Source organism: Numida meleagris, chromosome 2 (genome assembly GCF_002078875.1).
Source record: "Numida meleagris isolate 19003 breed g44 Domestic line chromosome 2, NumMel1.0, whole genome shotgun sequence".
NCBI classification, from domain to species: domain Eukaryota; kingdom Metazoa; phylum Chordata; class Aves; order Galliformes; family Numididae; genus Numida; species Numida meleagris.
The window spans coordinates 81598057-81623514 of record NC_034410.1 but is presented as its reverse complement, the minus strand read 5'-3'; the positions used below and the strand labels follow the sequence as shown (position 1 = coordinate 81623514).

The following is a 25458-nucleotide window of genomic DNA, read 5'->3' as shown; positions in this document are numbered from 1 at the left end:
TTTTCACTGCACTTACAAACCTATCTTTATCTCTTTACACATGCAGACCTATTCAGAGAGAAAACGTTGGCTCCTGAAACTGAAAACCAGCTGACAAAATATTGGAGTTGTAACAAGCTTTGAACTTTCTGAAAGACAATCGCAACAAATCTATTTTCTGAAATAAAAACCACATCGCATGGAAAAATCCTACCATTTTAATAGATTCTCATACATCCTACCCAGAAAGAAGCTTCAGTTTCGTTAATCAGCAAAATCAGGGGATAGAAGGGAAAATCTTATTTTGGTATTTGGAAGACTGTACCAATCCCTAAAAGCTTCTTAAAATAAGGATTTCAGTTCAAATGTGACTGATTCTCAGGTATTACTGGATTGTTCTGTCAACTATGAGGCCCAGTGCCCTGGAGCTTATCTGATACTGGAAAAGAACAGTTGCAGGGCTATCCAGTGTTTGGATTGTAAAGCCACTTGGGTACTCAGGTAAACATCTATCAGGTTTCCTTCAAATTTTCAATATCTGGCTGTAAAATCCTGTTTAAGGGCAAAGACATCACCGAGCCATGCTAGATCAATGCTGAGCTGATGAGGCAGTAAATCCCTAGGCTGAAGAGCAGACTGTTGGTGCAGCACACCACTTTTATTTTAAATCATAGAATGGCTTAGGTTGGAAGGGAACTTAAAGATCATCTAGTTCCAACCACATGATATGGGCAGAGTGGTCATCCACTAAATCTGTCCAGGGCCCCATTCTGCCTGGCCTTGAACACTTCCAAGGATGGGGCATCCACAACTTCTCTGGGCAACCTGTTCCAGTGCCTCACCACTCCCTGAGTAAAGAACTTCCTCCTAACATTTAATCTAAATCTTCCTCATTTTAAAGACATTTTTCCTTGCCCTATCACTATCAGACCTGTGAAAAGTTGATCCTCCTGCTTATAAGTTCCCCTCAAGTACTGGAAAGCCACAATGAGACCTCCCCACAGCCTTCTCTTCTCCAGGCTCAAAAAGCCCAGCCCCATCAACCTTTCTTCACAGAAGAGGTGCTCCAGACCTTTGATCATCTTTGTGGCCTCCTCTGAACCTGCTCCAACAGCTCTTAGTCTTTCTTGTGTTGGGGGTCCCAAGCCTGGATCTAGTACACCAGATGGGGCTTCACAAGGGCAGAGCAGAAGGGAAATCCACCTCCCTCATCCTGGCTGGCCACCTCTCTTCTGACATAGTCCAAGACACAGTTGGCCTTCCAGGCTGCAAGTGCACACTATTGGCTTACGTTCAACTTTTTGTCCACCGGAACCCTCAAGTCCTTCCCTGCAGGACTCCTCTCAATGAGTTCTTCTCCCAGTTTGTACAGTTTGGGATTGCCCTAACCCAAATGCAACACCTTGAACTTGGCCTTGTTGAACTTCATTAGGTTAATGAGGGTCCACTTCTCAAGCTTGTCCAGGTCTCTCCCCTTGGATGGCGTCCCTTCCTTCTATAGTATTAACTGCACTACTGAGCTTTGTATCATCAGCAAACTTGCTGAGGGTGTACTCAATGGCATTGTCTATGTTACTGACAAAGATATTGAAGAACAGTGGTTCCAAGACAGACCCCTGGGGGTCACAACTCATGATCGGCCTCCACCTGGACATAGAGCCGTTGACAACAACCCTCTGGCTGTGACCATTCAATCTATTTTTTTATCCATCTAATAGTTCAGCCTTCAAACACATATCTCTCCAATTTAGTGATAAGGATGTGGTACAGGGCCATGTTAAAGGCCTTGCACATTTCCAGGTAGATGACATCAGTTGACCTTCCTTTGTTAACTGATACCATGACTCCATTGTAGAAGACCATCAGATTGGTCAGGCATGACCAAATCTGAAGCTGTGCTGGTTGTCTCGGATCACCTCCTCAACTTGCATGTGCCTTAACACCTCTTCCAGGAGGATTTTCTCCATGATCTTCCCAGGCACAGACATGAGGCTCACCAGACTGTAGTTTCCCAGATCTTCTTTTCTACCTTTTTTAACAGTGGGATGTTTCCCTTTTACCAGTCAATTGGGACTTCACCTGACAGACGTAAACTTTTAAGTATGATGGAGAGTGGCTTGGCAACCACATTAGCCAGTTCCTTCAGGACCCTAGGATGCATACCATACAGCCCCATATACCTGTACGCATTTTGCTTCCAGTCTGAATTTTATGAGAGCGTCCATAGCTTATTTTCTCTTGGAAATATTTTTTTAGCAGCAAAGAAAATCTTTTTTTCTCTTACATTTCCCCATCCTTGTCTAGTTGCACTGTGGTTAAAAGTTTTTTACTTCTGATTATATACTATTCAAGCTACTATTCAAGTACATTTACATCGCTGTACAACTCCTGATATAGAATACATATTCTGTTGTACTGATTTGCTTTCTTATACAACCCCAAAACTGGTATTTGTACAGCCTGATCTTCAAGTTGTTCACATGAAGCAACATTTACTGTTTGAATCCTTGCTTTCAGTAACTTAGCATTTCTGGTTCTTACAAAACCCCTCTATTTATTTTTGTATTTGTTTTACTCCTCAATTTGTAGATTGAATGTTGGCAGCTAAATATACCAAACTCATATTTTTAGAGACAGCTATGTATGTCAGTCTAAGAAAATTCAAATGAGCAATCCACCACAGTTATGTATCTATTAATGTTCTCCGTTGACTATGAGATCACCTAGTAGTCAGGATCCCTTGGTATGATGGCTCTCCTCTCACTCATAACCCTTCAAAACACTGAAGGAACTCTCCTGATTTGAAGCCCAGGTTTCCGTGCTAGACAAAAATTGCATAGTTACACAGAATATGTACGCAGGAGCACAATACCATAAGTGAATTTCCTAATTCAGTAAGACATCTTTTCCGGATCATTTCTCAAATTCTACCTTTATCAGTAGTCTTGAGTTCAAAGAACAGAATGTAAACCTCAGATTACCTGTTTAACTCCAAAATATCAGACAGCTGAAATTAATTCCAGCCAACTAACCTTAAGATATGACCATTTCATCATTTATTCTATCTTATGCAACTAGTTACTAATCCCGTTCCAAGAAGTTACGCTGCTCTGTGACCTTTGATATTTACAATTATCCAGAGCAAGCTCTAGAATGCCTTTTCTTGCTTAGAATTTAAGGATTTCCAATACAATCTAAATGAAAAGCTGAACAATGGAGAGAATATCAGCATTTTAATTTTCCTATTTGTCCTGCTCAGCAGTAAGTGTTAATCTCACCTTAATTTTCCTGCGTAACATGCAAGACTCTGTACCAAAGAGATAAATATGTTTCAAATATGCTGCAAGTTGCAGCAGAACTCTGAGAGCTTCAGAACAACAAAAAAACAAACAAGATTTTGGTTACATTTCTCTTACCTCTGAGGATGTAGTTCTGATAGTTCTGGTCTGCCTCTGCTCCTACTTTGATTAGGCAAGTCAGGCCTTCAGCGATAACAAACTCATGAACCAAGTCCTTGTCATCCTACCACAGAAGAAATGAAAAGCTACGTTAGAATTCTGAAAGATAAATGAGCAGAATATATCTCAACATAAACCCAAATGCATTCTTGCAACACTATTAGATTATTTAAGTGAGCTTATATGGAAGATGTTACATAGAAGACATTTTAAAATCAGAATTACATACTTGATATAAAGAGATAAAAGCCACGTTTTTACATTTAAGTCAGCTACAGAAGTTTAATATCAGTAAAATATTTGAGTTTGGATTTTTTCCATTAAAGGCTTGCAAACATTCTACCTGATATTACAATATTTTCATATTTCATAAACAGACATCCATAAAGTCTTAGAATGTCCGCATTAGTAACAGAAAGCCATCTCTATGCCTTAGCATAATTCCAGTTTCAGTATTTGAAGTGTGTACAACAAAACTTTTAGGACTGTTTTTTATTGCAATGTAATATCACTCTGTGATAGTCAATATATTTAGAATGGGAAATTATAGTGTTAAACATAAGAACACTAGTAGATGATATTCCCACATTATGATGGAAAACAAAGTGAAAGAATGAAAGAAAATACTCCTTAGTGTAGCAGAATGACAGTATATCACATATCAGGAGGGCCTTGCTGAGAGCTACATGAAGAAAATGATGCCAAGGGAATACATAGCACTGTATCTAAAGCTTTGCTTTCTCATCTTACCAAGGCTCACGGAGACAAACTGAAGGCTACTAAAATCTTGATTAAACATCATTTAATGAAGTAGCTACGCAAATTAAGCACAAAAACAATGTAAAATATTAATGAAACAGCTTCTTTGAGGACAAAATCATCACTGCTGCTCACTCACCCTCTCTTTGTATTATTTTTAATACATGTTTTTTTCATATACAAAAGTGTATTCGATAGAAATTTCATCCCAAGATGACCAAGATCCAGACAGTAGTGTTGTTTAGAGTGATTTCTGAATTAACTGCATATCCTTTGAAAACTGCCAAATAAACCAAAATAAACAGGTCCTTTATTTAGGGACCCAAGTACCCAATTTTACGAACATGAGAAATGTCCTTTATCTACCCGTTTGCCAAACTCAAACAGTGGGACCACTAGTATAGCAGAGAAAGAATATGCAGACAATCTACTTGTTAACCCAGAAGGCACTAATCATATTCTGATTTTCTTTGTTTTATGTAACAGTATTTAAATGCGCACACAAAGATCTACTCCATTGCAACAGCAGTGAATCAACCTCTTTTGCCTTCCCTGCAGCAAGGAGCCAAACCAAGCATTTGCACTGAGCAATGAAGGACCTCTCCCCAGCAGTGCAGAGATCCCTTTCAACCTGAACCACATGTCCTGATTCACAAGATGGGACCCATGAAAGGACATGGTCACAGGCCTGTTGCTGTTCCCTCACAGACAGAGGTCCACCCTGCCAAATGCCATCACAGAGGGGACTGAACTCTTCAATGCTAATCCCATGTTAATTTGTGTGGCAAGAGGTGCCAAAATTCACGATACAAGCTTCTAGAACAACATTTTACAGCTGGAGCCCTGTTCAAATATAAGCTGCAATACAAAAAGGATCCAAACTTCCTGATGATGAAAGCCGTACTGCCGGTTTGTCCCATCAGAAATGACATACTTGATTTCAAACTAAGCAAAACAAATAATCTGCAAGCATGCAGGGCACTGATCCAAACCACACTGGGCAACAAGCAACAGCCACACTCACCCCATGTGATGGAGGGGCCCTGCAAGAGTGCGGGGAGGCACGGCCATGCCTAGGGCAGCCCAGAGGGCTTTGCACTCCCTCACAGCCAGGACACTGCTCCTTTCCATAAATTGCTTTGCATAAGTTGCTTTTACTCAAAGAAACCAGAGCAATCTCCAGTTCTCCTAGAATTCTGAAACTTGCTTCTCAGAAAACTCAAGGGAGAGGAACATTTTTCTGGAATCTGTTGGCTAAGCTCAAAGTACAGTACATTCAGGGTTCAGATACACTAACTCTGCGCCCCACAGAAATTCAACAAGAAGTTTGCCTGACATTCACAGACCTTGGAAAGTAAGTTACATTGTATGCCAAGGTCAATGGCTAAACATTCTCTACTACTAACTGAAGAGAAAATGTGCCAAATTCCTCCTGTGTAGAGTGGGCAGTGGTGGGAGCAAGGGCAAGGGTCAGAAAGAGCAGGCATAACTAGAATTTAACACTAATAAGAAAAAGTAACAGATTGCAGAATCAAAACAGCTGTGGAGAAAATCCACCCTACAAAAGTTTTTCTCACAAACCTGGTAACAAATAGGTGCATATTTTTTTGGATAATCTTAATGTCTAATTTAAGAGAAGTAAGATATACAACAATAGAAAGTACTGATTGAAATAACTACAATGATTATACCAGTTGGTAATGGAACTCCAGCTCAGAGCACACATCCTTATTCTTTAAATACACTTCATAGAAAGTTTAGCAGGCATTCTGATTTTGCATCAAATTCTGAATAGCATGCTGGCATATCCTTGAGTTGAGGTAAAAAAACAACCAACCAACCAACAACAACAACAACAAAGAACCTCCAGGACTGACTCAAAATCAAATGAGCAAAACTAGGAAAGTGGAAAGAAGAAGGAATAACTGTGATCTGCAGACTCTGGTATTTGTTAACAGACCTAACATGTTGGGGAAAAAAAAAAAGAAAAAAGTTATTCAGAAGATACTGAAGAAGTTATCCCTACGCTAGAGAAGTCAAAAGCAATCTGGCTGTAAAGAACTTCAGATCAAAACTGAGAATGAAAGAAAATTTTAACAGCAAACAGCAGTTAAGGGCTGTTGACAATCAATGAAAGTAAACCTGAAATAGCCTTTACAACTTCAAAATGTTTTCCATAATCTAAGGATTATGTTAATGCACATTAGAATTTCACATGGGGAAAAACAGCATTTATTTCCCCAAATACTTCATACTGAAGATCTGCTTTTTGTTGGTGAAAATGGTGAGATCTGCCTTCTGGAACTTTTTCAAAGCAGCCAAGGGGAGGAAACTGCTGCAACATAGAGTCTTCCCTGACTGAAATGAGATATATTGCAGGAGAACTGCAGAGGAAATGAAGGGGATGAGGGACTTTAACCAGACTGCTTTTGGGAAGCAATGAATAAACAAATCAAACCTGAATTAAAAAAAAAGCTTTTAAGGTACTTCTCCTCTCCCAAATAAAAGGGAAAAAGAAGGTGTAATGAAGCGGAATACAAACACATCATGCTCTAGACATAAATTTGAACTCAGCACATTATCTATCCCATCATGTATATACGACGAGAGGAAAGAAGCAAACATCTGGAATGTGCACAGAAAGATGAAAGGAATCCAGACCCATATATTCTAAATTGAAAGGAGAATGTTTACATCAATTTTGTTCTAAGATAATCTTTTCAGACCCATTAACTCACTGACTTGCCAAGTTAGGTGACCTCAAGAGGAAAGGCTACTCTCTACAGTGGTAAGAGGTTCAGGTTTCCAGGAAGGGAGCATTCATTGTACAGAATATATAGCGTTTGTGACACCGATATGCACAAGTAGCTGCCACATGTGTGTGATAACAGCTAAAAGGAGGCTGAGAAAGGTTGTCATTTGGGATGGAAATGGACTCCTCCACTAATATCACAAAAATTTATGAGCCCTTAATCAGTAGGTATTAGAGCACTGATGAGAAAAGCAGCAAAACACAGTTAAAGCTCTCTAGGCTTCCTGTTAAGCTCCTGCAGCCATAAAGATTGCTCAGTGATACAGAGACAAGCTACTTAAAGTCTTTATGAAAAAAACTTTATTGATGGCCTCATCAAAGAAATATATTTTATGTACTCATTCACAGACTTGGAATGAATCATTATTTTCTTTGTGTAGGCATCTTAGATGGATGAAAAAAACAAGACAGTGTATATTGTTTTGTAATAGAACTCTTTTTTAGACCAGCATATGATGAAAAAGACATTTAATATATTCAAACTGCTGAGTTTAAAGCTTGCTTATTGAGCCATGTCTGACAAAATGCACAAATTGTACTTTTACCTGCACAACAGTCTAGCTCTTCGAGAAACCCTACAAACCCTGTTAAGCAGTCTCCAGCATGCCCAGGTGCCACTAATACAAAGAAGTGTAGCCAAGATTCCTCTCTGCCCCACTGGATACATCTCTAAAGCAGTTTTGTGGGGTCTTATCTGAAGATGTGGAGACTTCTTTTTATCAAGGAACAGCACCTTGCAAGAATGCACCTTATCTAATGTTCAGTGTACAACCCCCTCCCCCCCCAAAAAAAACCTGTTTACATAAAGACATCTTTCTGAAGCCTGCTATATTTCCATGTGTCACATGTTCAAAAAAATGTTCTCAAAGCATGATTATTTTCCTGCCACAAGAAAATTGTTTCACTTTCTAATGAGAATCAAGGTTTTAGAATACAGTTTCTCAATGGGATTTTTTTTTTTTTTTTTTACTTATTTTTAGTTTAGCTAACAGCAACCGGCAAAAGTTCTATTCCAAGTATTTAGGGACACTGGATTAATAACTGAATAATCACATTTGGATACGCACACGCATATTTCCCCTTTTACACGGCTAGCAGCTGTGCAATGCACTCCATATGAGGAATTATATCAAGATGCTTGTCTGTGAGATTTCTACCCAAATTTTTTCTACCATCATTTTTATGTTTTTTCCTTCCTTTCATAAGCTTAATTGTTTTAGGTTGCTTGAGCATTTTAATATTTAATCCTTAATTCTCTTTTGTTTCTGTTACAAAGTTAGACATTGTCAATTTTATAAAGTTCACTTATGTAAATAAGGAGCTGCAGATCTCTCTAGCCTGTACTCTCCACACAACATGTCCTTTAGCGAGCCAGCAATCAAGTTATCTACCAACCAAACTTTCCAAAATGCAAATGTTCCAATAATCCAGTGTAGAAGTGACAGCAGCGCAGGCAGCCAAGGTACTGGCCACATCCACAAGAATCTTCTTGCTAAGCACAAATAGAAAAAGAAAGAAACACTGACTGTTGGCATACAGGAGGGAACTGCTTTCACACTAGGATTGAACCAAAGGTTCATGCACTTCACCTTCTGAGGAGGAGCTTCTCTCACTAATCATCACTCCACAAGATCCCAATTAAGAGAGATTTAAGCTCTGATTCCTTAGGCCAGCTCTGATTTTGCCTCTAGACTGAAAAAGACAACTTCTTATACTGCATTCACATTTTCACGTTGGGATAATTCACATAAACAAGAGGTTAATATCGCCAATTCACTGTGCAACTTCACATACAGAGAAATTTAAGCCCTACCTGCTTCAAAGAAGAGAAGCAGCCTCCTCTGCACCCTGAAACCTTGAGGGGAGGATGCTGGTAGCGTACTGACACATAGCCCAACCTTCAAGAAGGGCAAAGTGTATTCACACATTGACTAGCTCTAGGAGTAAAATACTTTTTAAGAGAAGGAGATAGGGAAATCTTCAATCATAGTTGTGTTCATCAATCACGTAGCATGTTGTCCTCATTTTACATTAATAGTAGAGGTGATGTCTCCTTGGACATCCCTCTTCTTCAGATTCTCCTTCCAGGAATATATGTTGCATGGCAAGTGGGCAAAATTGAAACAGAAACCCTGGATGATTCTGCTCAATGTGGAAAAAATAAAATAGCAAGGAAAAAATATACAAGTTACTAAAATGACAGCCCACTCACAGAAATTCCTTCCAGAAATGACACGCACACTTTAAGAAGTTGTTTTTGTTGTTATTGTTGTTGTTATTTTCTTAAAAAATCTCCTATGAAGTCAAGATAGGATCACAAAGTTGAGCTGATTTTAGGAGGATTAAGGGTTGGGGATTAGGCTTTATTCACTAGGGGATGTAAATCAGCAGCAGGGGGACAGCAGTTGACTGGAGAGGAGGAGAGGGAGGAAGAAGGCAGGTCAAAGTGCAAAGCATGCACCACTGCAGGCATTTGCTTGTATAAATCTCAGATGACAATACATCTGGCCCTCTACCATGAGAAAGTAAGATGCATCACCCATTATACTCAAAAAGCCTCCTCTGTTAACAAGCAAGTAAAGGCAGAAATGTAAAATCTCAGTTTCTTTTTATCAATGAAGGGCAGATCCTTAGTCTACCTCTTGTGTTCCTAATATTGCAAAGAGAACAGAAAATTCCTGATCTTTTCCTAAACCTTCCTCTGGTTCTGGCAAATCCTAATTATGCAAAAAAAGCCCAACCCACAGCTGGTCCCTAACCTGACAACTCCTGGCAGTACTTGGAATGTGGGAGCACAAAGCTATAACCAGAACTGACTTTCATTTTCATTACCTGAGAGCTTCACTTACATAAGCTCTTCATATAGTTTTAAATATACATACTTTAAATATGCTCTGCCCCAATAGCAATGGATAACGAATAGTCACTTCCTCTCGGCCCTTCTTTCAGCTGCTTAGCTAGCAACACAACCTCAGAGCCCACATTAGAAATACGCCGCAATAAAGTCTCCACAAGAATATTTTTAACTATTTCTACCTGCCTTCAGTATGCATTGCATCTGCTAAAGTTACCAGCAAAATAATTACTCCCATTGACAAGACTACAATGATGCAGTAATAAAAGAGTTATGCTGTGCTCTATTAGAAACAGAAATCCCAGGCCATTTCTGGAGTCCAGCTTTTTTACTAGCTAAGCAACAGGTTGCATTTTATAGATCAAGATTGGCTTGCAATGTTTTCTGTTAGAAAAGCTCATTTTGGCTTGAAAACTGAGTAAACATGGTCAGGAAGTGATTGAAAGAGCATAGAATGCCAAGATATAATTTATAGTTATTTTCCCACACTTTAAATTAAAGCTCTGCTCTTTGGACTCTAAAATCATTGATATAATTAAAATATTAGATTGCCAGTCCAGAAGTGCCTGATACCATCTAATTCAATAGTCCCTGTTTATTTCAGTCCATTTTAAGAGCTAAGTCACATACTGCCAACAAATCTGGAAAGAGATCATCCAGAACACACATGCACATATATTTATACAAATACATCCATGAATGTAAGTTCTATGAGTTTCTCCAGATTGCATCACCATTTAAACCTAAGTTACTCAAGCATCCACAGTGCAATTCTATACATGGATGAGTCGGTGCTCGAGCAGGAAAGCGTTGTATTAAACCACTGAACTTCTGCTTAGAGTCAGGGTCCTACTTTTAAAGCATAAACAATAGCTTTCAGTCAGCCAGGAGAAGGGTCCTCTCTTTCAAAGTGTTTTCACTCTGACCCTTAGCAACTCTTCTCAGAAACTATTCCAAAATGAGTACGCTGGGCAAGTTCAGCTGTTGTCTCCCCCCATCCCATCCCATCCCATCCCATCCCATCCCATCCCATCCCAGCTCCCACCAACACACCTAGCAGAGTGCCTCAAAACCAACAGTGCCTTGGATTCTGAGGTCCCAAAATTGCAGCAGCCTGCTGGAAGTAACCAAGGCAGCAGCATAAGCACTCAGTTTGTCCCTTAACAGGAACTCTTTCTGCTTGCTGCTGATTGCAAAGGCACTTCAGCTGCTTTACTGCCCTCAGAAACTGTGCGACCACTTTCACCTGGTGTCCTTTAAGCTTTTCTCTACACTCCTCCACACTGTCTCTGCAGTTCTTATGCTCTTCTCTCCTCTACACTTCTTTCCTTCTCAACTCATCATAGTACATCTGTGGTAACATTCTGTCATTAATTGATTTTTTTTTTTCCCAACATGAAAATAGTTCAGACACAGACTAAAACATTACTGATTATGGATTTCCACCTTGGCATAAATAAGCAGATACAGAAATTCACAAAAGAAGTGTGTTTTATTTACACACTTAATCCCAGGAGTCTTCTTTCTGAAATATCCTCTGTTCAAAAAATGAATTTTCTGTTGATTCACATGAACTGGAAAATTCACGTTTTATACTGCATTAAAGATAGAAGCAAAACAGAGAGAGTGTTTCGCCAGTGCTTCCTGTTAGCAGAGAAGTCACAACACATTATCTCATACCTCATATTAAATTGTATACTTCACATTTTAAATCATATTCACTTAACAGTTTGGGGTTTTTTTATGAGCTGGAAGAGTATGTATGGGCAAAGTAGAGGTTTTAATAGTTAGTATTACTTTTAAAATTAAAACACATGAAAACTGAATCAATATTCAATACCAAACATACAGTTCTTCTCAAGATGGAATTACTTCCAGCTTTAGGATATTGGGAAGCATTGTAACATGAAAGAACTTTCAATTTTTTTCAAATAATCTAGATTTATATTTATAAAAAAATAAATATATAAAAATTGAAACAAGACGTGTATTTTTCAGTAATGCAAAGTCTTTTCAAAGAATGGCACCTGAGAAATGAGAAACACTTGGACACCTAAGATATCCAGCATCAGCCACGTAGCTATTATAATAGCAGTCCTATAGCACATGAAAGAAGTCTTGAGGAAATAAGCTATGGAAAAGAATCAAATCTTGCTGTATTAGACTTGTTGAGATTCCTTAGAGCCAAGTCAGTGTTTATTACACAGTTAAATAATATGTAGATTGTTAAGTTCCAGCTAACAAAAGAAACAACAAAAAAGGTATAGTAGCTGTCAGACAACTAATATTTCATACATTTGAGAAAAGATTTAAACATTTTAAACTCTCTTAGCAATCTTTCTTTCCCTTGTTTTTTTAAACTGAAATCTTGGCTAGGGAAATCAAAGCAGCTTAGTATAGTTGCTCTTTCCTACTGGACATTCATGTTAAAAGGATAAATTTTAAACTTGAAAACTTTCACTTCGTATTTGTATTGTCTTATCAAGTCCTAATGGAAATAACATATTATTTCCAACCATTTCCCATTCATTTATTATTTTTTGTCCTTGCTGACACGTTTCTCTTGTATATGAATGAAGATTTGGATAGATTTCTCAAAAGTTTTCTTCTGTTAGCACACACAGAAGAAACTATTAAAAGAGTGGGGAGAAGAGTCTTTCATGTTCAGACTTTTCTGATACTTAATCAGTCTGTAAGAGATATATAATTGGCACTTATTCATAGAAGGAAACAAAAAAAAGGTGAAATAGGTACAGTGGATGTAACTGAGAATTACAAAGAATCATTCATATGTTAAGTTGATAAAAGACAATTTAAATTTTAAGGAGAGAAGGGTGCTTTGTCTACACGGCGAAGTTCTTCCTATACTACATTTATGTTTATACTTAAAATTCTCACTTCTTCAGTTATTACATCAAATTATCGTGGTATTGCCTGGTCTTTACCATTATCTCCAAAAAAGTTCTTCCCCTTTACTCTGAAGGCAGTGTTTTGCTTCTTCAGTGATTTTGGTCATCAACTTCACTACTTGTACATGACCTGACCATTTCATGTATCAGATGAGGGAAATGCAGGCACGTTGTCATCTCACTGTGACACGATAATGCTTCCCTTCAGGGCTTTCACTGTATAACATAGAAGATGCAAGTTGTCATGTTTATAGGAGAAAGAGCCCAGAATTACTATCCAATTCTACCACTGCTAAAGTTGGACTACCTGTTTCAGATGTATGCAGCACTATAGTGATGCAGTCCTTCTATCAGGGGGAACTGAGCTGTACTTAATTCTTCAAACATGCAAAGAAAGAACTTTGAAAAGAAACTCTACTGCTCTTTAAGTAAGCTGAACTATTACAAAGTAACTTGCTGCTTTAAACATTTTGTTACTGCAGTTAACGAAGATGCAAATATCTATGGGATCTTTTTTTCCCAGAAAATATTATTTCCCTGCAAGTGCAAGAAGTGAACAAAAATCACACCTCAGTATCAGATTAATCTACATAATTATTAGCCAGAAAAACTTGGGTTTTCTCCCCCAGAGACAAGCTATAGTTACCCCACTGTAGTGTGAAATGAATACCAAAAAAAACATACTCCTCTGACTGTCTCTACTTGTTTACCACTTTCCACCTATGTATACATATTCTACTTGGTAAAAATTGAAATTATCAAGATTTTCTGCCACTGACTTGATGGAGGCCAAATTCCATCCTCTGCACCTGAGTCGACAATATACATCAATCGACTGGGCTCTGCTCCCCACACCCCATTTAATGCCAGAACTCAAAACGCTAGAAAAGCCATCTAGAGAAGACCCTATCAGGTCTTTGATGGCATCTAAGCATCAGATTAAACAACATTCATGCATTATGTTACTTACCTGAGGAAGTTAAATTAAGTAGGTAACAGAGGTTTATCTCTTTCATGACTTAATCAAGAACCCATCCAAAAGGGGACAGGTGGCCGTTTGCTTTACAAGTGATGACAGAAGCCCCTAAATCAAGTCCCACTCAGCTTCAGACCCTGAGGAATCATCAGTCATGCTCACAGGAATGGAAGGAGCAGCCTCCTTCCTGGAGATCAATGAAGCAAACACAGCAAACTCCTTCTGCTCAAGTAAGAATGATTGATGACTCCTTAGCAGGCGAAGTGTGTGACATTTGATTTCACTCACTGATAAGATTATGTCTATCCAAACATCATCTAGTTAATGTTTTCAAGGCCCCTACATAGCTGTTCTTTGTAACATTTTGCACAAAGCTCAATTGCGCAATGATTAATGAATTTTTTAACAACAGAAGAAAATTCTGTAAGAGAATTTTGCAACGATGTCATCCAATATTCTAATCACAGCACAAAAGGGCTCCTTAAGGAAGACAGCGGGAAATCTCCACATTTGTTGAATGACACTTAGTGGGGAAAAATGTCCTAAAAGAAAATTGGCTTTTTTCCTTAATACTGAAAAATACATCTTTTAAGGTTTGCATTCCAGAAAAGCTAATGCACTGATTGATTAAAAATACTTTCCAGAATATTAGGAAGGCATGCAGATTTACGCATGACTATAGATTTCCATATAACTGAAATATGATTTGTACTTTTCTTATTTCTCTCACATCACATTTTTATCCAGCTTATTCATATTTTGAAATTATTCAAGTCAACATAATTTGAAGCTATGCTTTCTTTTTTAGCATCATGTAAATTGGATAGTACAATTTACAAATTATGGTACTTGAATCCTATTTTTCTATTTTTAAGATTGTTTAAGACTGAATTAAATGTTCTAAGCAGTTGTGCTTTTATCACCTTTTGAATATCACAATCAGGTACTGCAATGTTTTTAGATCCTATTTTTTTGTAGGTTGCTCCAACAGTAATGCCTCCTATTTATTTCTGTGGAAACCACAACAGATACAAAGAGCACAATAACACTGTTTGATAGTACAAATTCTCAGCTACAAAACACTGTTTTTCAACATAGTCACCACTGTTAGCTATGCATTTTAGCCAGCAATGAAAAAGAGTCCACATGCCACGCTCATAAATATCTTCAGCAGTGGAGGTGACCCACTGTTGCTGTCACCACTGCTGAAACACACCACTTACTGCCTCACTGTTCTCACACCCACTGGTTGGTCTCCGTAAATGTTCAGTAAGTGTCAGTGAATGTCACTCAGTGACATTTTTTCCACATGGAGGAATTCAATGTCACACCTTTGCTTCATACGCACTTCCACGTCATACACCACTTTGTCAGACTGCCCCTCTGCTGCCATCTGTCACACAGCAACAAAATTTAATGGGATATTGGCAGGAAGGTTCAGTCTCTACTGCCATACCACCAATATCAGCCTCTGACATTGCAGGCTGACATAATAAAATAGGAAGCATTACTTCTGGAGCAGTTCTCATAAAAGAGCCATGTTTGGATTCTGTCCTTGTACGTTTTTGGGACTTTTATCACTTCACACAAAAATTCACAAATCTCTGGTAATCTCAAAAATATGTCAGAAAATACATCCAAAGGGAGTTAAATTGCAGTCTGACAGATCGTCAGTTAGATCTGCATGGGTATATGCATGTGGTGTATACATACACGTGCACACTTAGTTATTTTAAAGTCAAGTGCTCACACAGTACAAACGTTACTTTCCTTGCTTGTGGAGCAATGAAAAGTGTATTGACATGTCAGACGAATAATGGAGTACAGTCCAGCAAAAGATCACAGCTATGACTATATTAACCCTTCAGAATGAATTACAACAACTGAATAACATTTCTGTCAAAGAAAAACGCTCCTTACACCTTTTATCATTTTGCCAAAAACAGCTCGCCATAAGAAACCAAACAGAAATTCCAGGTTTGTGTTAGCCAAATGACTCTTTCATTTAAAATTTGAAACAAAGGCCCTGCTTTTGCCAAACATTGTTAAGCTTCGCTGAGGCTGTGCATGAAAAACCAAAAGCTCTGACTATTTGAAATTCTATTTGATGGAACACTTGGTCTTGTTCCCACTTAATGCAAATAAGTGACTGCACTCTACCTTGAAGCTCTTTAAATTAAAAATGATACTGACACAGAGCTGTGCCAAATTAACTCAGCTATGATGAATGATTATAAAAATATGGTGTTATGAACTGTCTTGGCACTTAAAGACATGATGAAGTCTCTGTAACTTTCTGAAAACTATTAAAAAAAATAAAGACCAGTTTTGAAGTCAACATTTTATTTCTGCAGCATTAGAATGCTGAAGAATTTACAATACTAAATACAATGAGATTCCAAATTAAACAAATGTTTATGTTGAGAAACAGATAGATTCCTAATGCTAATTTCATTTAATGTCATGAACTAAAGGATAAATTAAGTACGACCATTTGGACAAAAATGTTTGGTCTACAATATTACCTCATTAAGTTAACATTTCTTTTTCTTCACTAAAAAAAAAAAAAAAGCTTAATTTTCTAAAACACAGAAAAATAATCTTATATTCTCTTTCATTGCTTATTAGGAGATGAACTATGTAAAATCACACTATGATGGTACCCTTAATTATGCTACTATTAATTACAACAAAACTGACAGACAAAAAGCAGCTTACATCACATAGCATTCCATTTTCCAGTATTAGGTGCACTACCTCAAATACTAAAGTATATGATACCAGCACTCTGCATCTTGAGGAAGTTTTCTCCTCAGTTCTCCACTAATGAGAGCCTGTATTCTGAGGTTATACGGAGATCTTTTGAAGGGTATCTTTGTTCGACAAGTGGCCACAGTTCTACTAGAAGTAAATACTTAAAGTGATAACAGGTAATTCCAAAATTTCTTTCTTTATCATATACACTAGGAAGCAGGGAAGTCAGATTATTCTAGGATAGTTATACGCTGAAACTGTCAGGCAGGCCTACCTTGAAAACTAAATTAATTCCTGGTGCAATTCCAATAACCTAGATTTGAATTTAAGTCTTTCTTTACAACAAACGAGGCAATGTCTCTCACATGGAAAGTCTGATTATCTCTTTGTTACAGATTAAATGTTGAGAGAATAATGCTGACTTGCCAAGACAGAAATTAGAAGCCAGAAAACACAAGGATAATATCTATTACCTGCTCAACTTTTATGACTAGGTTATGATAAAGCCGTCAGCTGTGCTATCACAGGTCTACTATCCAGGTTTCTGTAGAACCATGGTTCCTGCATAAGCAGAGTATTTGTGTGCCTCTCTTTTCCCTTTCCCCTCATTTCTCTTCAACCCAGTCAAGTGCAATTATATTTATTAGATGAATAAATATTGAAACATTTCCATGAAAAAAAAACTAATGAGCTGGAAGACAGAGATCCTACTGGTGGGTCAGCTGAAAGCACTGTGCACTAAGTACTCAGAAATACACAGTAGGCTTCAAAGAACTTAGATGGAAGAGAAAATGAAAATCCAAACGGGGAACAGTGTTGATGAGAGGTGTGAGAGCTGTGGTATGGGTTGAAACAGAGAGGCTTAGTACTCACTGCTACACGTGTGTGAGTGCTCAGATTAATCTATGGAATATATAAGCTGATAGAAATATGAATACTTTCCCAAAGCGGTTAAGGTGAACCAGAAGGAAGAAATCAGAGAAAATTCTTGGAAACCTGCCTTATTTCCTCTGAGCACATAGTCCACCCATGCAGCAAGCTCATAGGGAAACTCAGTTTGCATCCTCACAATTCTCAAACAGCCTTTCCCCAGGAATGCTTTGAAGAGATGACGTTTTTTCCAGTCTACAACTATGAGATGACCAGAGCATTTTAGTACTGGAACTCCTTTCCTGTCCAAAAGTTTCAAAATTCAAGGGCTTTGTTTTGACTCAGAAAAAGACGTCTTCAGCTATCAAATTTTTCTGTAAAATGGATCAGCTCCTTCACCAGCTACTCTAGTGCTCAAGAAAATCTTTATCCTGACATTTACTAAATTCTGAATTCTTTACTTTGAAACTTACAAACAACACTTTGTGTTTTGGAAATTAGCAATTCTGTAGTCTCACAGAATTGTGACATTGTTATTCTCCTTAGAATAAATGTTTATTTAAAACAAAATAAAAATTTCTGAAGTAACAGCTTGAAACTTGTAGCTATTTCACAGATTTGCACCTGCTGATTGCAGCTGGATAACATTATAGATTGTCAGTCTGTATGGATCCATTAATAAAGAAGAACAAGTGCTTTTCTTATTAATTTAATTTATATTTTCTGATAGAGATGGAGTGCGTCCTCCTAAATTCCATTTTAGGATCACATTTGCAGTATGCTCTGGTTTCCACCTACTTTTTGTTTTCCCTTTTCATGACCTGTATTTTCCAGTCATGGTTTCCCTTTTGGTCTGGCACCTTTACCAAGTCCGTCCGCCTAGCCAGCAAAACCAATCTGAAATCCAAGGTTTTCATCCGATTCAGTTTCATAACACCCACACCACTTATCTATCACATCAACCCCTTCTCCGCAATGGACACAAAATCCTGCTGATTCCAGGTCTCCCCTAAATTGAACACACACATTCAAATCCATGCCTTTCGTTAGACATATCGGTCACAAGCAATACTCAGCTCCACAAAGTATCCTTTGGAATAATCAATAAATCAATACTTCTAATCTAGATCTAAATTCTAACATCTTCAGGGCTCTCCTACCACACCTTTTTTTCCTGCAGGTTTAGATGTAGGTTCAGCCTAGCTTATTTGTCAACATTATGTCTGTAGAAATGCTGGGCCGCTACCAGTTAATGGTTTCCTAGCTCCTCTTTTCACAACCTTCTTCCAGTCTTCCCAATCAAGTTTCCATGCATGAAGAGTTCCAGATTTATTCTCTTTTCCTGGCAGGTTCCAACCAATAAGTCTACCATCACCCCACGTCTGGTCCTGCCTTTTAAAAGACTAAAGCAACAGGATGAAAGAACAGAAAGAGAGAAGACCTTAACAGGTAATTGGATAATCACACATTACAAATAAGGTCCTAAAATTTTCTCTTCTGCCAGAACTGTAAGTTATTCCCTACATAAAAATAAAATAAATAATATAAAGAAATTAAGTCATATTCAAATGAAAGAAGAAAAAGCCATTATTTGCTCACCTGAAATATTTGCTTCAATGAGAAAAGTGCCCGTCTCAGCTCCCGTCCATTGGAATTGTAAAGTTTTTCTGGAAGAGAAGAAAACAGAAGGAAGTTCAACATTAACAAAACTGGCAGCATTGCAAACAAAGGTAGTACATACTTCAAAAGCGTTGATGAGTAGTGCCCATGTCTCATAAGCTAGACTGCTGTCAAAGAAAGGAACTTTCTTTTTTTGGATATAACATACTTATTCATTGAAAACACAAGTAAAAACTGGGCTAGTTGTCCATAACTTCAGGCTGCATCTCCCAGGTAATTTTACTACAGGTTCAACAAGATCAGTGAGAAACAACTTTATGAGTTTTCAAAAATGCCAAGAAATATTCCTCTTTTTCCACTTAGGTAAACTTAGGGTTTATTGAAAGTACCAGCTCAGTACCAAAAGACACAACTGAGAGCACTCTTTGCTTTTGTTATCACAACTTGAGCCACTGAATCCCATCCTTGACTGCCTTCCCTCCAGACATTCTTTTCTCGTGTTCTCATCTTTCTATTGTTAATTCCTTTCTACAATGGCAATGAATGTTAATACCAGAAATAGCCGGACAGTCTGTTCTAAGCATAATTCAAAACAGTGTTTTATTCTCATGAAAACTGATCTTGATCTTTTTCTAAATGAAGCAAAAGCCTTCTTTACATCATCCAGTACTGAAATGTATTCCCCTTCATTTATTTCTCTATCAGGGCATACTCACAGAAATAATTTTATGCAGACAAAAGAAACTCCATTGCTACCTTTCTATATCCTGTGATAATATTTGTGCCTTTGGAAAAAACTCTTGTGTTACATGTCTCACGTTTATTGTTGTGTATTTGGAAATGCATGGATGGAGCTGAATATAAGGTTCTTCGACTCTTCAGTCTAATGCATCAACATACCTGACAGAGAGAGATCACAAAAAAAACTTTATACTGCCTTAAATTCCTCCATGTTGTATTGCACAGATGCAATATAAGACCAAATACAAACTGACACCTAACCTCTGTGGCCACCTTTGCCTTCCACAAAGATCATCATGCAAGGACCTGCAATGCAGTGGGTGGCAGCAATGGATTGGCAGCAGGTCATTCAATCAAAGTGGGCATGCTGGTGAAGTGGGAATATCCTTATGAGAAAATAAAATTTTAAAATTCTATGTTTTCTCTCCTGATTTCCCTTTCTATTTCTCTTTTAATTACTACACTACAAAATAAAATAAATTTTTCTCTCTTAGGAATTAAAAAAAAAAAAAAACCAGCATTTGAGGGGTTAGTACATTTATAACTCAGTAACCATTTTTTAGCTTCAATTAAAGATGGCAGATTTTAATTTTAGAAAAACATTTCTTATTCCCAACAGTCATCTTCAACCAAAGGAAAAAGTGAAATAAAACTTCAGCAAGGCTTACAACTTTTTTTTCTAAAAACACTTTGAAAGTTGTTTTGTTCATCCCTAATTGCCTTTGATTTCAAAGGCAGAACGTGTAGAATTGGCAAAACTATTATTGTTTTAAGTTGTCTCCTTCCTTGCACTGTTTATAGATTCCTGACAAAACACCATAGGAATGAATTTCACTTCAAGCCATAAACTTGGAGGCATACTTTAATTACTCTAGCTTAAAAACATACTGGCATGTGAAACTGCATTTCTTGGCAGGATAAAGAGTAATTTTGTCAAAAAAGCTTAAAGAATAATAAAGGCCTTTTAAGACCTGGTCTGTCAAATTTACATGCCATATTATACAAAATATTCCCCTTTGAAAGATACCTCCATCTGGCATTTGTTACTACTAATTTCTCTCTATTCATAATTCAGCATCATTATGAGCAGAGTCTCTCCAAACAAGGCAGTACATTATCATCTTAATTAAGAGAGGCACCATTTCTTAAAGTTCTGGCAACTTTGTACATAAATATCAACTTTCTAACAAATGCCATCTGTTTTTGTTTTTGCTTCCTTTCCTTTCCTTTCCTTTCCTTTTTCCTTTCCTTTTTCCTTTCCTTTTTCCTTTCCTTTCCTTTTTCCTTTCCTTTTTCCTTTCCTTTCCTTTCCTTTCCTTTCCTTTCCTTTCCTTTCCTTTCCTTTCCTTTCCTTTCCTTTCCTTTCCTTTCCNTTCCTTTCCTTTCCTTTCCTTTCCTTTCCTTTCCTTTCCTTTCCTTTCCTTTCCTTTCCTTTCCTTTCCTTTCCTTTCCCTTTCCCTTTCCCTTTCCCTTTTCCTTTCCCTTTCCCTTTCCCTTTCCCTTTCCCTTTCCCTTTCCCTTTCCCTTTCCCTTTCCCTTTCCTTTTTTAGAACAGGAACAATCACCATCCCAGCCTGGGGGAAAGGGCTAACAACCCATTGTTATGATCCTTTAACGACAGTTGCTTTCATTGGTGCATGCAGATTTTTGGTACATCTCAGAGAAACAATGCCAAGCATTTTTTCTCCCAGTCTTTTCACAGAATATAACCTCATCCTTGGCAGCCACCACAAACAATGCTCTCCCTCTTCATCTGCAGCAAAAATGAAAGATTATTACACGCAGTCTATAATAGGGTCTATCATTAGAGCTAAAGAATCAGTAATTATTGGAAGTATCGAGTTTGGTAAAAGCAGAGTTAACAGGACAGCAGCAGACATCCCAAACACTTGAGCTAACTACAGAGAGACAACCAGTGTTCACAGTTCCCACCTTGCATTGAGCGAACCTTGCTGAACAAGGTTGGAAATTCAAGTTTCTAACCATTTCACCTGATATCCTTACCTATGGGCAATATACTGACTGTTTAATTCTTGGACTGCTGGCAGCCACCAGAAACATTCATAGAACATAACCCAAGCAGGTAAGTGAAACAGTTGCTCTTCAGAGCTCTGTTAGAAAATGCTTTGGTTTAGAAAGCCCCAGTTCGCGATTAATCTCAATGAAGGCAGGCCAGCCCATGTAAGACAAGGTCCATCATAGGTTGCTTTCTACAGACTTGTATATTTATTTTGTTTCTGTGTGCTGTGCATCAGAAAGCTCTAAGTGTGTACAACACGTGAAAGCTCTGGAGCGCTTGGGCTTATGGAATTCCCATTTGCCAACAGTGAATGTAATACCATGGGGACCTCTGGGGCTGGTCCCAAAAGGATCAGATTAGAACCAAGGCTGTGAAAACACATCAACAGAAACTGGAAGGTCAAAAGAACCAGTAAGCTCTTTTGCTATAGTAGAAAACAGAACACAAAGATGGAAAGGCACTTTTTCTTACAATGTTTTCACACTGAATACAACTCAGAAAGCGGAGAAAGCAGATAGCAAATGCTTTTTAGCACTAACTGCTTTACATTAGCAATGTAAAGCTTTGCTCTCTTTTAAACAAAATGAAAAATAGCTTCCCCTGTTAAAGAACAGAGGTGACCACAGTTCCCACAGGCACATCCCTGACAGAGACTTCTGTAGCTGCAACAAATGGTGCTGGTGGCTTTGAAGCAGCACGCACTGCTGCTGTTACTAGAACCAAAAAACTCCAAGGTGCTCCCAGGACGGCCCAAAAGACCCCACTCTGACTGGTGTTAACATGCTGCTGAATGCTTATGTCAGGCCTGAATTATGCAGAAATTGAGCCTCTGAACATCAGGCAGGAAGACACACTGCTATGTAATTCTGTAAAGCTTCAAGACTATCCATCTCTTTTGTAAAAAAAACCTTCAGTCCTCACACATGTCAGCAATGGACTGCAGATATACACACTCCTGCGCTTCAAGATCGGACAGGGTACATTAGGTCAGGAAGTCTGAGCTGACTGACTGGGTCTACTTAGCAATAAACGGGCACATTTCAGAAAGGTATGTCACAGTAAGCTATGCCACTGCATTTATTTCTTAAACAAAAGTAGTGAAGAAGAAAGGAAAGAGTGGCATCTGCAGCTGCGGAAAAGGTTTAACTGTGGTTATCTAGATGCTAGAGAAGTCCCCTAGAGGTTTCCTTTGATGGTAACTAACACTAGAGGGCACTGCTTATTTCTTTATTTTAGAAGAAAGATATAAGGCACTTTGTCCCTCCATGGTAGCTTCCCATTGATAGAGCAATACTGATTGGCTAAACGGGGATCCCGCTACCCTTGAAATCCTGCTTTGCATTTTTAGCCTGAGGGACGTTTTGAGAAAATAGAAGGCATCAGCACTGATATCCTCAAACATTCAACATCAGAGTAAACTCTTCTGAAACCACATGGTAGAAAAACTGTTCCTGGTACGGTACAAGCTTCATTCTTATTTGCCTTCCTGTAACAAGCAAGAGTCACATTTGTTAAATTATCCTTTGCACCATATGGCCTAGGTGCATTGTCTTGAAAGACAATGACAGTGCTTACCACCTCTTTCTACAAGTGGGATGTCAAAGAAACTGGGCTTGTGATAATAGACACGAGCAGGAGAGGCAGCAAGCTAGAAGTGCCTCCTTTCTTGCAGTCACGGTGCTTTGTTTGAGAGAACGCTTCACGCTTTAAAAGAAAACCATTATTTATTACCCTGGGTTTTTGTTTGTTTGCTTTTACTTCTGTAAAAATAACTCTCCTGGAGAGGAAAGAAAAACAACACACACTAGATGAAAAGGGATTTTTCTAGACAAATTCCATTCAAATAATGACAGTGGCGGTGAGGCAGATCAGTCTGCAGTTGGCATCTTTTCAGAAAGCAAGAGAAGCCTTAAGGATCTTTATTTTATCAGACCACCAGTAGCTTTCCAAAGGGACTATATATTTTCAAAGATGACTGTCAGAGGCTCAAACTTCAGTGAGAATTCAATTCGTTTGACTACATGGGAAGTAGGATTTAAAGAGAACAGTAATTGGCCTTTAAATTCCTAATGAAATTTTTGACTTTCCTTCCACTTTCTGTGTGAAGTTTGTTGTTGTTGTTGTTTTAAATCCACAATTAAAAAAAAATAAAAAAACTGTCTGAATATTGCATGGCTCAGTTCCATGTGCTACACCTGACCTCTGACCGACAGGGCACCATTCTCCTCCCTTCCTCTTCCATCACACCCATTGAATTAGTCCCTGGGATATAGTAATTTATGTAGCATCAGCCTTTTGAGCTATTGGCAAAGGCTCATGAACATCTGGCTGAGCACAAATGGGAGTTGCTCTGCTTCACTTGCTGCTGCCTGAATGACCTCAAGATCTCCTATCCATGCTTCTTCTCTTTAAGCTATAATTTCAAGATGAAGCTCCCTTCCTAACAAAAACATAAAAGGGAGATTAATTCTACATTTGATTACATTAGCAGGGCACCTGGTGCAGATCTAATTAAAGGACATTTTAAATATTTCCTGCCATTCATTGCTGAACTCCTTGCATGGGACAGGAGTAATATTCTGTCTGCCATTAGCAAACCGGCTGGTGCTAAGAAACTAAAATTTAATTTCTTGTCCCTGCAACAATGAATAAAACACTTTTGTCTAGAATGTTCAGCAAAAGGAAGTAATAGTTAATCTGCCTTTCAGAATTTAATTCGACTGTGGTGTTTTCCACCAGCACTGACTGGGGAGGGAGGGTAAACAAAAAATAAAGTTGTTTATTACCATAAAAAAAACTTTCCGGAAAAACAGAGTGCCACACCTCTGAATTTATTACTACACTACTTCAGTTTTAAATGGGTGTTACTCTGAATGAATTTACACAACCATAAAACTAGGTTAAAACTGGAGCAGAATGGCAAAAACTTGTGTGTCTGGGTCCCATCCTGAAAACAGGCTTCAGGTAACAGCCTGATAGACTTCACCATGCTAACTCAAGTGGACCCACAGGTACCTACAGGACTGCAGATCCCTAGGATGACTGTATATAAAAGTAATTAGCGCAGTGTGCCATTCTTTCACATACATCAAGCAAATTAAAGCAGTACTCTAAGAAAAGACCTGGTCCAATGCCAAGAAGAGCCTCTGTTGTTTTGTTTTTGTCCACAAAAGCTAGCAACACATTTGCTGGCAAGACAGTGTGCTCTCCTTTTACTCTGAGACCCCCTAGAAGGGGATTCATTCATAGGCAGATTGCCCACTAATAAATTAACATAATTGCTGCTTCTACTGAGATCACTTTGCTTTGCATATTATGAATCCTCATTTTTTCTCTTTACCCGATCTTGGTTTTATTTCTTTTTCCTGGTCAAATAGTTAGTTACACATCCAGGAGTGCAGTGTCACATGTAAACTCTAGCTATATATTCTCCCATTAATCCAGGGATAAAGGCCAGGCACTTGGTGCGGAAAAAGTGTGGAGTTTTCCACAATAAAGTATGAGCTGATGAAAAGCAATGGGCTGCGTGTAAGTCAAGGCTGGCAGTGGAACCGAGAGCCCACCTTACTGTCAGCACTGACCGAGCCCCAGGAATTTCCTCGCTGCATCCTGAGGAATGCTGCCAGCCTCACAATGAGGACAAAACCCACTGCAGTTCGTTTTCATTCAGAGACAGCACAGCTGCTTGGCTAATTAGCTGGGACAG

General features: G+C 38.3%; 1 protein-coding gene across 3 annotated transcripts in view; it reads right to left on the bottom strand.

Annotated features, from left to right (window-relative positions):
- Positions 1–25458, bottom strand: part of FHOD3 (formin homology 2 domain containing 3) — a 360289-nt gene that overhangs the window by 184045 nt on the left and 150786 nt on the right. For all 3 annotated transcript variants that reach the window (XM_021387316.1, XM_021387312.1, XM_021387314.1), the window contains exons 4-5: positions 18971–19038; positions 3396–3501 (exon numbers count right to left, since the gene is read on the bottom strand). In XM_021387316.1, coding sequence (XP_021242991.1) covers positions 3396–3501; positions 18971–19038 — 174 coding nt within the window. The remainder of the gene's footprint in view (positions 1–3395; positions 3502–18970; positions 19039–25458) is intronic.